We start from the raw sequence: 13,801 nt of genomic DNA, 5'->3' as shown, positions 1-13,801 counted from the left end.
ACATATACCTGACTACCGATATTTAGGTATTTCCTGTAAGACATGTGACACTCACAATAATGTCTGCAGTCAAATTAAGGGAAATGAATCTTCTACCCACGATCTAAAGCGTGATTAAAACGTTCTTTAGTTTGTCACGTTCTGCAATATCATAGCTAGTTATCGGGTTACAATGAATATGTAAAATTTCCTCCAGATAGTTTTAGGCAAATCTGATCTAGATCTGCTTCATCCACCATCTATTTTAAAACCCCGCCTTAAACAAAGTTAACACAACACGTTTAGAAAATCCTTATTCATTTCCCCGTAGAATTGAATATGTAAAAAGCTAAAAGTAAGTGAGGTTGGTATTTCAACGCCGTAGAAAGTTACCATTTATGTCGCCATGTCATTTATTAGCTGGTAGTCAAGTGGTAAAGTGGGCAAATGTCTAGACATTAAGCTCAAATAGCCTTTAAAATAGTGTTTGCAACGTAGACCTTATTATTTATTTCTTATGTCCATTATACATAAATAATATGGACGGATGGATGGATGGATGCATGGATGGATGAATGAATCAACTCATTTTTACAAGTTCAAGTTCTTTATTAACTTTAAGTCTTGCGACTTATCAGTGTACAAGTTATTATATTTTTCACATACATTTGAAAATACCAAGTCATATCGGCTTATTAGAAACTGTGTAATTATTCACTTTTCTAATATATAAGAACCTTTTTGTTTACATGTCAACAAAACACTTTATTCACGATAATATATCTCACATTTCTCCATTAAAATATAATTAGAACAGAAGGTAATATTAATACAATATAATAAAAACAACAGCTTTTACTCTACTTAAATTCAACCAGTAGCATATAGTATATGCAGAACAGCATCATTTCAATATTTCAAAATGTTCATTCAATTTCAATAAATTCTATTGTCAAAAGACAAATAGATTGGGCAGCAGGCAAAATGTTCATTGATAGTGATAACAAAAACTGATGTTATGATTACTGTTTAAAACATTGAGAGGTGTCGCTCCTGCCGCATTGTTTTGGTTAGAGAAGTCTTCACAATCAAAATAGGTGAATTCTCTGACTTTGTTCATATCAGCAACATCTTGACAATCTCTATTATAGTACGGGAACAAATAAAAAGGATCTGTAACCGGGAGAGTCACCTCCGTCGAACCATTATACCCGTCGTTCCTGAAAAGTATAAAGGGGATATCAAAGGGATTATTTGCCTTCATCATTTCATTAACACAAATGTTAATTTAAGTAAAGTGGACTATAGCGATCACCTCCATCCTATTAACTATATACGTTCCACTAACCATTTCACAATTGACCATCTTTTTAAAACCATATTCGTATTAATCTCAACTTTAAGCAGTTCTTGAATACTACCGCACATAGTGTTTGTTTTAATTTTATCGTGGACGATAGGGTTGAACGATATTTGCTAATTTGTGGATGACTTGTCCACCTTTTCGAAGGAATTCCTGGGCTTCATCCATGGTGAAATGCTGTCATTATTTTGCAAAATAAATAAAAATAAAAATCGCTGTTCTTTTTTTAATGTTTTAATGTACAGTTTTTGTAATGTATAGTTAACCTTTGTCTGCCTCTGAAATTCGACTTCATTTCATCCACACTGTCGATATCATTTAGTGTTCTAGTATATATATTACTGAGCAAAAGAAATGTGATTGATGTGCTCGATTCTATAGATATTCTTTTATCATATAATCGACCTGTTATCCAGTGAATTCGCCCGTGTAATATTTTTACATTTGACACTAGTGTAATATACACTGGAGTGTTTTGCATTGTCTGTGCCAGTCAGAAATCGATTGTGACGTCATAATATGGACAATGACGTGACGTCATTAATTGTAAATGGCGCAACTAAATGGCTGTCTCCGTTTGATTAAGCCCTCTACAGTTTTGCTTTAAAACCTGTCAAAATATAAGTTTTCCGAGTTATGTGATAAAGAGTATCTTATTTTTTTCCCATTTCACATGAGCGTTATGAAACTCGTCTCGAATTTTAAATTTTTGCTCGCCAAGGCTCGCAAATATAAAAACTCCTAAGACTCGTTTTATAAAATTTGAATATATCGAATGAAAACTCATTTAAGATCCTATCTATATATTCTGAAATCGTTATCCTGAAAACCAAATATATATCCTTAACCTTAAACAACCTTTTAACATAGAAACCCTAAATATCGAGTTTGAAACCTCAGCGACGAAAGTTTCACTTCTTACCCTTATAGATCTTTTGTAATTTGATCATAACATCAAATAACATCAAATTGCTATTATGAATGTAACAGTTTCAGTAATTGTGACGTCATTGATATTTTAACCCATAATTATTAATTTGGAGATCACCATCCTCTGGTTTTGGTCGCAGGAAGGAGTAACGTGAAGCATTCAAATCTAGTATTGACCCTGACCAGGTTTACAAATAAATCAAAACATTAGCTGCTCGGCTACATATTCAGTCCACAACATCTCAACAATTTCACTATTAAGTAGATATACATCCATGCCAACAAAACTTTCTACTGCTCAAACCAGTTACAGATTTACATTCAAATACTTATCAGTTAATAAACAACACAATAGCTCAATCTAGTTATAACATAATTACCGGTTAATAAACAACTCAAAAGCTAAATCCGTTTATATCCCAATTACCAGTTAATACACAACTCAAAAGCTAAATCCGTTTATATCACAATTACCGGTTAATAAACAACTCAATAGCTTTATTCAATTTTTACATAATTAAATGGGTTTTAATGGATTTTAAGCAAAGTTATGATTTGCACTTTATCAAGTTTACTTAGTGAATTTTACCAGATTTGTATTTTCTTCTATTTGGTAAAGAGTGGTGAACTATATTACAGTAACACTTTTTAATACCGCCACAATTGATCCTGAAAATTATTGGCATTATAAAAACGTTTGGCGATAAATTAAGGGAAATGTTTCAGATTTATTTTAAGAAAATAATGAAAAAGGGACCTTGACATTTTTGCGGTAAGCTTTTTGGCTTGTTGGCTTGAGGGACTTTACATCGAGGTTTTACTGTATACAAGTATATATATGTACTGCTTTTACAGAGGTTTTATATTGACCAATGACAAGACGTCTTCCAAGATGACATTTTTCAGTGAGGATGTCGAATATCTCTTTATTCAGTTGTTTACCAAATTGTTTTTTTTTGTGTTCATTTGTGATTTTCGATAAGCTTCGTTTTTACAACACCAAATATTAAATGGAATTCAGACCAGAAACTCACACGGAAAGTCTCGAGAGGGAGAGGTTAGGGAAAGCGAGCCTAACTAAAGAAATTTTAGCAAAACAGCCATTGAGATTAGTGTAAAGCAATTATACTCATATTCGGTTAATTCTAAAATGAGATCAAATGCAGTTCCCCGATATAACATTGTTCTGTATGTACGGTATCAGAATTATTTACTTGTACTTACTTGCAACAAAAATACAGAGCGACATCGATAAACCAGCTGGATAAGTCCGGTAGTGTACCATGATGGACTCTATTTGTTTGGTTTCCGTTGTCCTCCTCGTCAAAAGCAACTAATCCAGGCATAAATGCTGAAAAGAGGAAACACATATATTGCAAGGAAGTGAATCCAAACGATTACAATCACTGATCATATGCCAGATGCAATACATGCTACCTAAAGTGTCCTCAGTTTTTTTTTATCAGATATTCAATCTTGAGTAAGCCCTGACTATGTATTTGTACTGTATGCTATGACGCTTTTGTTTTTTAGACTGTATTATGACTCATATTCATCATTAAGAAGAAGCGAATACAGAAGTGTAAAAAATCATAGTTAGGAAATAGATAAAACTAGGGCAAATCATGAACAAAGGAAAGAATAACACAATCAAAAACATCGAACTTAATATCACAAAAAGAAATGGTATATTTCCCAGCGAGATCCTGACGGCGACCATAAAACTTATCCACAGTCTTCATTGACCTGGACCTTTGGACACCCTGTGTAGTAATTTTGTCTGTCAGCAGTCGTCCTTTGGAAACCCTGTGTTATAAGTTCGTCTGTCAGCAGTCGTCCTTTGGAAACCTTGTGTTGTGAGTTTGTCTGTCAGCAGTCGCCCTTTAGAAACCCTGTGTTATAGGTTTGTCTGTCTGCAGTCGTCCTTTGGAAACCCTGTGTTGTAAGTTTGTCTGTCAGCAGTCGTCCTTTGGAAACCTTGTGTTGTGAGTTTGTCTGTCAGCAGTCGTCATTTGGAAACCTTGTGATTTAAGTTTATCTGTCCGCAGTCGTCCTTTGGACACTGTGTTGTAAGTTTGTCTGTCAGCAGTCGTCCTTTGGAAACCCTGTGTTGTAAGTTTGTCTGTCAGCAGTCATCCTTTGGAAACCCTGTGTTGTAAGTTTGTCTGTCAGCAGTCGACCTTTGGAAACCCTGTGTTGTAAGTTTGTCTGTCCGCAGTCGTCCTTTGGACACCCTGTATTGTAAATGTGTGTCTGTCAGCAGTCGTCCTTTGGACACCCTGTGTTGTCAGCAGTCGTCCTTTGGAAACTTTGTCCGTCAGTAGTAGAGATCTATTACGGAAGTCATGATATTCGGAGCAATCTCTTAATTACCGAATCAACTGCGACATGTAAACAGGTAGGGGAGATATTAAAGGTGGGTGTTGCTTTCAAGAAAGAGAAAGTTCATAATAGGAAAGTCGAAATGTCCTGCTTTTCGTACAGCTTTGTAATAAGCCGTCCCTTTTGATCATGTTGCAAGTTAAGATCGAGGAAAGCGGCAGACATGCATTTCGATTTCTTTTATTTTTTTCGCCATATCTAGATGTATAAAATTGAACAATAACTGCATTAATGATTATTCATTATTACTACTGATAACAGAAATGGACATCCATGCATAACATCAGGTTGAGTGACGGGGGTATCCTAACAAAATGACAGATTAATGCCACAGGCAAATGTAATTTTGAAAATGAATTATGATAGTGTACAGTGTATACAATTACTGTTATTTTAATACTAAATATTTATTATTGGTATTCATAAAGTAAGCTTGTAATAAGAAAAACATAAAAGATTTTCACAAAATGTGAAATATAACCAACATTGTCAACTTGCTTATATATAGTAACAATGGTAGTCTATTTAAGCTTCTCTAACAAAACCTCCATATATATATATCTTCTGTCTATAGAATCACTTTTATGTAATATCAAAACCGGTAAAGTACTTTTTAGCATGTCAAACATGATCAATATCCAATTTGAAATTATCATGGAGATTTGATTATCAATGTTAATTATGGTAAATAACGATTCATTCATTAAACAAAATATGAAGGAATATAACAGAATTTTATATCTTTAACTCTAAACAAATAGGGCAAGGAACGATGTCCTTGTCTGACTCCCTAAACAAATGTTTTATTTTAGCATATTTGATTTTGGTGATTTTGAAGGTCAATGCCTACAACGTTCACGAAACTTATATCCATTCACGTGAACAACCTACTTGCTAAATATCAAGACACACGGACCTTTGGTTATTAAGAAACACAAGTTGAAGGAAAACAGTGATTTCCTTTCTTCAAATCAAAATTGTAATATAACAAATTTACCGATTGTCATTTTTTTGAAATTCCTAACGTTGGAAGATACTATTGGTAGCCAACATTTAAGCGGGTGTGAAAAATAGCCTCGTTTTAGAACTATGTAAATTAACGTGTCAAAAATAGGAATGTACTCATTCGTGATGAAATTTCACAATCTTTTTGCTGAAATCTTAATTAAAGAACAATTATCTCCTGAAATAGTGTAATATGCTAATGTTAAATCTCCATAGGCATTGACCCTACCCTTTATCAAATGTTTAAAGGGTTCCCCGTACCACTGCCAAAAACTATAACAATGCATTGTATGCTATTTTTCAAGCGTGTGGATGGCTTTATAAATCATATATGAAAGAAAAACTATACCTAACAGAGCTTTTATGTAACACAACGCATGCAATAAAGAAACAAATACAGACATCTTAGACCAGGGCCCGTATTCATGAAACTATTCTCATGCTCAACCACGGACTTGTTCCGGGTTATAAAGTAAGACAAATCCATATTGTCTCAATAGTTTAGAGACATTTTGGTGAGACTTAAAGCCGAATACCGTTTTCAATATTTACACTTGACCTTGGCTGTGTCACATGATTTAGGCGAGTTGCAAGAAAGTTGGTTTGAACACAGAATCCATGCTTGAGCATGATAAGTGTTTCATGAATACGGGCCCAGTATTAAAATACTGAACATGGCACTGTTGCTTTAACCAACCATAAATGGTCGTATCCTTGTCAATTTGAGCTAGTTATTTTCAAAACGAAATTGACGCATGATTACTGTATGTACGAAAAGCCACATACTGGATTTCTCTAGTGATTTTCATGTAGTAGAAGAAGGATGCCTGATCAATATAGCACAAACACAAACTTACGGTATGTTATGTAAGTTAGCATACGAGCATCTTACCGTTGGGACATGCACCACCATGTCGTAGTATGCAGTAAGACCCCGTTGGCCAATTCGGCGATCCGTCTGTAGATGTCTTCGTACAGAAGTGCCATTGCACCAGATTGTTGACTGAATCACCTACAATATAGACGATTGTCAATGTTGGTGAATGCTATTTTCAATAATTGTCAATATCCATTGTTCGTTTTTGATAATGATTTCTATTATAATAACCAGAAAATATTTTTTTCGTTGCTACTTAACGTCACAACGTTATTTCATTGATACATTAAAAAAAAAAAGATATACATTGCACTGTCTTGAATAAACAAAACTGATTAGATGAAAATGATAACAAGGGTGGTCGGGTGGCCGGGTTGCCGGGTGGCGCCGTGGATAGCGCACTTGCCTTTCATCAAGGCGGCCGGAGTTCGATTCTCCGATCGGACGTGAAAAGGTATTGGGTCACCTGCCCAATCAAGTTGGTTTTATTCGGGTACTCCAGTTTTCTCCCACATTAAGACCCCCGCGCGCTATCATCCAGGCAAACAAGAGTGACCAATATAAATTGAAATAACTTGTTTCATATTTTTTGTGAAATAAACAATAATCAAAATTTAAATAAAAGAAAAACAACAGAATAACGCAGAATAAAAATCCCGTAAAACTCAAATCCAATAAAACTACCGCAAAAGATGAAAAAAAATAAACAAACAAACAAAACGAAAACAGAGACCATGTGGAAAGTACAAGGACAGATCAGCTGTTCTTGAAGGGTAAGTGTATTCTTCTTCCTCGATGAAATCCACAATGAAAGATTAGGTCAAATGTAATGCAACGTCCTCAATGCGAGAAGCATGGTAGTGAAAACAAAACAAGAAACAAATAGATATTCATCTACATTATTTCTGCATAAACAACAATCAGGAGTCGTTGAACGCCTTTCTAACGTCATTCGTGATGGCTGACAGTGTTGAGTGATTGAGTGATTGACTTGTTGTTGGTAAGTTTTGCTAATTAATATGTTAAATTTTCAAAGCCGGGTTTGCATTTCTTTACCCAATTATTATTCTTAAATACGTCAGATAAAGTTAGGTAATTATCGATTTAAGTATTTTTTGTGTGTTCGTAGAGATAACCCCTTTTGAATAAATAAGTGGCTATTCTCTTTCTAATGCACCATGTATATTTTCTAAGTTAGAAATGTCTTGTTTTATTAAGTTTTCGTTAATATGACAGTATACATTATATTTAATTGTTCTGGTAGTAGAGACATATGAAGGCTTATTTCCCAAAATGAATCATATTTGACATCGGTTTTCACCCTCGCGAATGATATTGATATCGGGCTTCCGCAATTCACGTCAGGAAATATTTACCACCGGGTCAAAAAAGTTCAATAAAAAGAACACACCGAAAATGCGTCATTCACCAGGTTACTTTTGTCTTTGTTCAAAACAATGAAAAAAAAAAATGAAAAAAACTTTGCAGTCATTAAAGTTTCAAGACCAACTCAATTCATCCCCCCATGAAATAGACAAAAGCAAGATTCATTCCTTAAATATCATCATACGTTTACACCAAATTCTGGCGTTATGCCAGGAAATCAATATATAGATTTTTCCAATTTACAAACGACGCCTCTTGTATGTATATGTGACGAGTATGGTAAACCACACATGTATATATAACACAGAAAGCACACCTAATACCACCATCTACAGAGACAGAATATGTTAGTGCGAGCTTTCATTTATAGGTAAAAAATGGCGGAAGTGTCAGCTCGAACTTTCGTTATTATGCAAAAAATGGTGATGTGTCAAATATCAAAATGATTTGTAAAACGGAGACCATGGCTTTGTTAGGAAGTATCTGAAAATTATTTACAGAAAAAATATATTTATCTTCTGTTCAAGTTCAAGTTCAAGTTTTATTTACCAAAAGCAATACAGCGTATAGGTTATGCAATTACATCATACATGGTACGATGCATAGTATTTGTATGCATCAATCTGAAATGATTTTTTTTTTTTTTTTGCAGCGAGAAAATTAACTGGGTTCTGATTTTAAATTTCGCTTTGCCGTCAAGGAAGATTTACGAGCGAAGAGCGATAACTCTTGCCAGTTTGGTAGAGTGGCTCCGTAGCGATCTAGCACTTATTTTCACGTCATGTGATAGACTCGAATAAATCAGGAACACACTAACCGTGTATTTATCAGTATTGCGATATACTTATAGTTTAAACTTACATTTATTCAACAACCATTGCAAACTGGAGTTATCATCTCTACATCCTGACCATAGGACGTGACGAGTTTCTAAAACGTCAACAGTAATACATGTGTAACGCATCAACTTTGTGTGCGTTGCGTTCAATTACCTGATGACGGGGAGTCCGTAAAATTATACCGGCCGTTACCAGAAATTATCGAAAGGTGATACTACACCTTTGGCTCCCGATATCAGACAGGTAAGACGTGTTTTGTCTAGCAAGGTAATCCAATGATTTAAGGATTCTCTAATATGGCTGCCACACCAAACAGTATATCAAATTCAATAATGCATTCCGTTAGCATTAAACAATCCCTGTCACAAAACAATCCTCCTCCAATATTTCTCAAACATAATTGAGGTACATGCGCACTAAATTGTTGGAATGTCCTTAAATATTCTATGTCGCACATCCTAAATTCGGGTTTAGGTACTTTTATGGAAGATCCATTGCCAGGTTTTGAGTATTATTTTTGCATTCTAGCGATAATTAAGTTGGGAAATAGGGAGGTAAATTGTAATACAATTTTCGGGAGACATGTCGGTTTTCATACTGTTTGGAAGAGAGATGTTTATTGGTAGCACTTAGGCAGTGACTGAACATTCTCCGCCCTGTCTGTTTAGGGCATTTAGTGATGGTTTCTATGAGCTGTAGGCTCCTCGAGCTCACATGAAGAAATGTTGAAAAAATAGAAGGGTTAACGGGTAAGCTATTGAGTGGAAGTGATAGTGGTATGCTCTCGACCACGTGTCATCTTATCTCGGGAAAGGCTTTAGAATACGTTCCAATGTATCTAGCTAGGTTGTGCGTACAAATTATAGTAAGGGCAATTTTACTCTTTATTCTACCGAATGTTGGTGTAAATTCGGAAACCAACATGCCGCCACGTGCTTTGTTAAGTTTGATACTGCATGTAGACATAACATAAACATGTAAATCAACATCAGCAAAATTTGTTTTTGCCACCAATCTCTGCTTCCTCTCTATCATCTCATTCTTCATTTAAAATCAATGGAATCTGCAAGCGAAAGCGTCAGTCGAACCCGATTGAGTAGGGTAACGTTCGTTACAATTGGCGCCCACGTAGAGACCCGTTCGTTACACATGTAGGCGGAGCTATGCAAATTTTCTGGAACGAGTCACCATTGTGTGACGTCTTCAATCGTAGATATTGGCGGAGTTAACCAAGGCTTATGCTAATTTCCGGCTGTTACTTTTATTGAACCGATTACACGTAAATATGTATGGAATGAGCTTTTTGTCCACTGATCAGATTAATGAATAAAGTTGTTATGGATATGAATGATACTCAAGGGATTACGCTAACTTGCACTCTCTGCATCCCTGGAATATGTCATAGAAAAATTAAAGGCACGCGGCGTGATATTTGACCCGACAAAGCCAGTCAATTTTACCGTTAGGCGACCTCGATATTATTTTGATGTACATCAAAGGATCAGTCTTGTCTTCCTGTCTCATACTCAAGGTGGCGGACACTGAACGTTCGATTTTGCTATGAATTAAATTAGAAGAGTCAGAGAACGTACGTTAGCGTAACCCTTGAGTATCGAGGATGAATTTTCACATACTCTGCTTGCGTTATCAACCTCACAACCTGATAGAAATAGAAAGTCATTCCTGAAATGAAGAAGACAGATTGGTTCTATTGTAATAACAAAAATATCAATCCAAGAACTAATCGGGATTCACAAAAGGATATGGTGAATAATGTTTGTTAATGTAAGCAAGCTTAACAGTATAAGTATTATTCGGATATATAAACAAAACGAATATAGATTGATTTAAAACAAATTTGCATGAGTCAGTGTCAAAATATATTTCAAATGTTTATACGGAAATATCACAAATTAACAACCATAACATACAGTTAAAGAGTTATATACAATATCTTTTTATTCTCGTTACTGTAAAGACACCTGCAAAGTATTTCTGTTTGTGAGTTGACTCGTTCAAAGTTTTTACCTTCGAGATAAGTGCCAGAGTAATAACTAGATCCTGGGTTCTGCATTTCGAACTGTATATATCCTGTAGACCACCCATCTGGACAGCCGCTGGAAGGTTGCAGCAATGTGAACGGTCCCTTTGGCCACAGATCGACTGTAAAATTGTTATCATTGAGCTACGGTTATAAAGGTATACATAAACTTGCAAGCAACCAATGTACATGTGTAGTTTCACTGATTTGGACTGGTTTCGATATGAAATAGTTTTAATTAAGGCTACGAATACATCTATAAACATTTTATATTTGTAAAGGTATTTGTGAAACATGTAACCATGCTTTCTTATAAACTTAATGTAGATTATGGTTACTATATAAACACGTGCAAACTCTATAAAATATATTTTACAAAGGTCAATGCTTCTTAAGTTAAATATGTAAAAACACTATATAAACTTTATATAAATAAGGTTACTAGTTATAAGTGTACTAATGTTATCATATTAACTTTTAATAGGTTAAGGATACAAAGTTTGGACTTTATGAACGATTTTACTATGTCAAACGTGTAATAGGTGCTGCGATTGGTAGAAACCGTTGGAACATATTCCTGCGCCACTACATGTACTACCTGTATTACTATACCACATGATACTTAATAAATAATGTTATTTTAAATGAATTTGAGTTGTTTATTTTTTCATGATTATTTGCATTGCATTTAAAACTAAAACCTAACCATCTGAAACTACTTTTCACTGCGCGGAACAACAATACTATAATAGGAGTACTTTGGCATTGACCTATATAGAGTCTGCTGATAACAAATAATTGCGTTATTTTTAAAATTATGAATGTTGCATGTGTGGTAAATAGAATCTTACAATTTTGTCCAAGTCATATTTATTTATTGAACTCGTTTAATAACTCAATTTGACATGGACACTGATGTAAGGACCCCTATAGGTAACTAGTTAAGTATAAATGCTATATTTTATAAATTGCATATGTTAAGGTTATCAGTGATACATGTATTAATGCTATTTTATTAACCTTATATATATATTGTTTATAAGTAAAACACGTACCTAACTGATATAATTTTATTAACATTTTACTTATGCTTGTATGAAACACATAAAAATATATAATGCCAGTACTGCAACTTATATTTTGCCTTATAACATATTTATCTTGCCGATAATGACCCGATAGATATTAAGATATTCAAAATATGATTTCTAACTTACATATTTAAAGAAATTATGTATTGTAGCCAAAAGTTCTAACAATAGGCTCGGTTTTATAAGCAGCTTTTCACTTTTCGGATCATTGTAGATTTGGATTTTCAATTGTTTGATATTATGTGCCATTGATAAGTCACCAATGGACGAAATGGCCCGTTGATACCGTTAAACGTTTACCTTGGCAACCTGCACTGGTAAACTAATATAAGCTCTCTGCTATTTAACATTATAAACATAGTATGGAATAATGACCCGCGAACATTAAACGAAATGCAAATATTCTAATGGTATGATGTAAATAGTTTTTGTTTCTGCAGGCAATATGATTGCTAAATAGGCGTAGCGTGTTTTGTCCCATTTTGATGTGTCGTCCCGTTTGTTGTACTGTTTTTCTGATAGTGTTAGTGATATACATGACTCTATGGATGCCAGATTTAAATATTTATCTTGAGTTTTTCTAACATTTAATTTTTTTATATTTGAAGGCAATAAAATAATAAAAAAATATCCCTTTTTAAAAAGACGATAAGGTGAAACCCTACATGAAGATTTTGTTTTGAAACACAGCCATCGTATCCTGTTAATCCTATTGATGTTAAATGTTAATGAACATATACATGTAATATTAAAATTTTAGGATTAAATATTTTGACATTTTAACATTTTTAAGTTACCATTTATTCTAAGAAGGGTTTATTAATTATCCCACACTTATGTCCATGGTAAGTGGCTAAAAAAACGTACCATTGTTTGTCCCATTTTGATGTGTCGTTCCATTCATTGTACTGTTATTCTGGTCCACACAGCTTCCATTGATTGTATTGTTTGACATTCCATCTACAATGCTGATAGGTAATGATGAATTCGATCCATAGTTATGAGATGTCTCATTCCTTGCTTCCTGTTGAGAGCATACGATGTTCCCGTTATTTCTCCCATAGAACAGGCACCCAGGCCTTGAGAATACATACACCTCCCCAATGCCATTCGCGGGTGTAAAAATCAGTTCACAAGCAGGATCCAAAATTGTATCACATATATTTATACCCTCACAAACACCACCGATAGATGGCGCCATATGAATGCATTCTCTCGCGCATTCTATGGCCGACTTGACATTCACTGTCTTGTTCATTTCCGAGAAGGCATACCCATCATTTCTGCAAACTATTGTAAACGTCTCATCAACATAATTGCTTTGCACTGATTGTGATAATACTAGGAAAACTTGATTAACAAGAAGCAATGTACCAATCACCTTGTCCATTGTTTTCATATTGAGTACCAGCAGTAGTTTCCGTAGTAATATTTAGGGTAATGGTACTCTAAAACAGATGAAGACTATGACATTGACATCCGTTCTGTTTTACTACTGTATTACTTCTGCTGCTGCTGCTGCTAATGCTTCGACGACTACTACGACTACACGACTACTACTACTACTACTACTACTACTACTACTACTACTACTACTACTACTACTACTACTACTACTACTACTACTACTACTACTACACTACTACTACTACTACTACTACTACTACTACTACTACTACTACTACTACTACTACTACTACTACTACTACTACACTACTACTACTACTACTACTACTACTACTACTACTACTACTACTACTACTACTACTACTACTACTACTACTACTACTACTTTACTACTACTACTACACTACTTCTACTACTATACTACTACTACTACTACTACTACTACTACTACTACTACTACTACTACTACTACTACTACTACTACTACTACTACTACTACTA

At 34.5% G+C, this 13,801-nt stretch overlaps 1 protein-coding gene across 1 annotated transcript; it reads right to left on the bottom strand.

The window, feature by feature from the left end:
• Positions 1 to 961: 961 nt before the first annotated feature.
• On the bottom strand, positions 962 to 12,904 carry LOC110455208. The gene is made up of 5 exons (XM_021505191.1): positions 12,761 to 12,904; positions 10,790 to 10,924; positions 6,552 to 6,671; positions 3,497 to 3,623; positions 962 to 1,199 (listed from the first exon to the last, which is right to left on the bottom strand). Exons 1-5 carry the CDS (start codon positions 12,846 to 12,848, stop codon positions 968 to 970), a joined length of 702 nt encoding a protein of 233 aa, XP_021360866.1. The 5' UTR covers positions 12,849 to 12,904; the 3' UTR covers positions 962 to 967.
• Between the last annotated feature and the right edge of the window lie 897 nt (positions 12,905 to 13,801).

Source organism: Mizuhopecten yessoensis, unplaced genomic scaffold, assembly GCF_002113885.1.
Source record: "Mizuhopecten yessoensis strain PY_sf001 unplaced genomic scaffold, ASM211388v2 scaffold8167, whole genome shotgun sequence".
NCBI lineage: Eukaryota > Metazoa > Mollusca > Bivalvia > Pectinida > Pectinidae > Mizuhopecten > Mizuhopecten yessoensis.
Note: the sequence above shows the minus strand (reverse complement) of the source record. Positions and strands in the feature narration are given on the sequence as shown.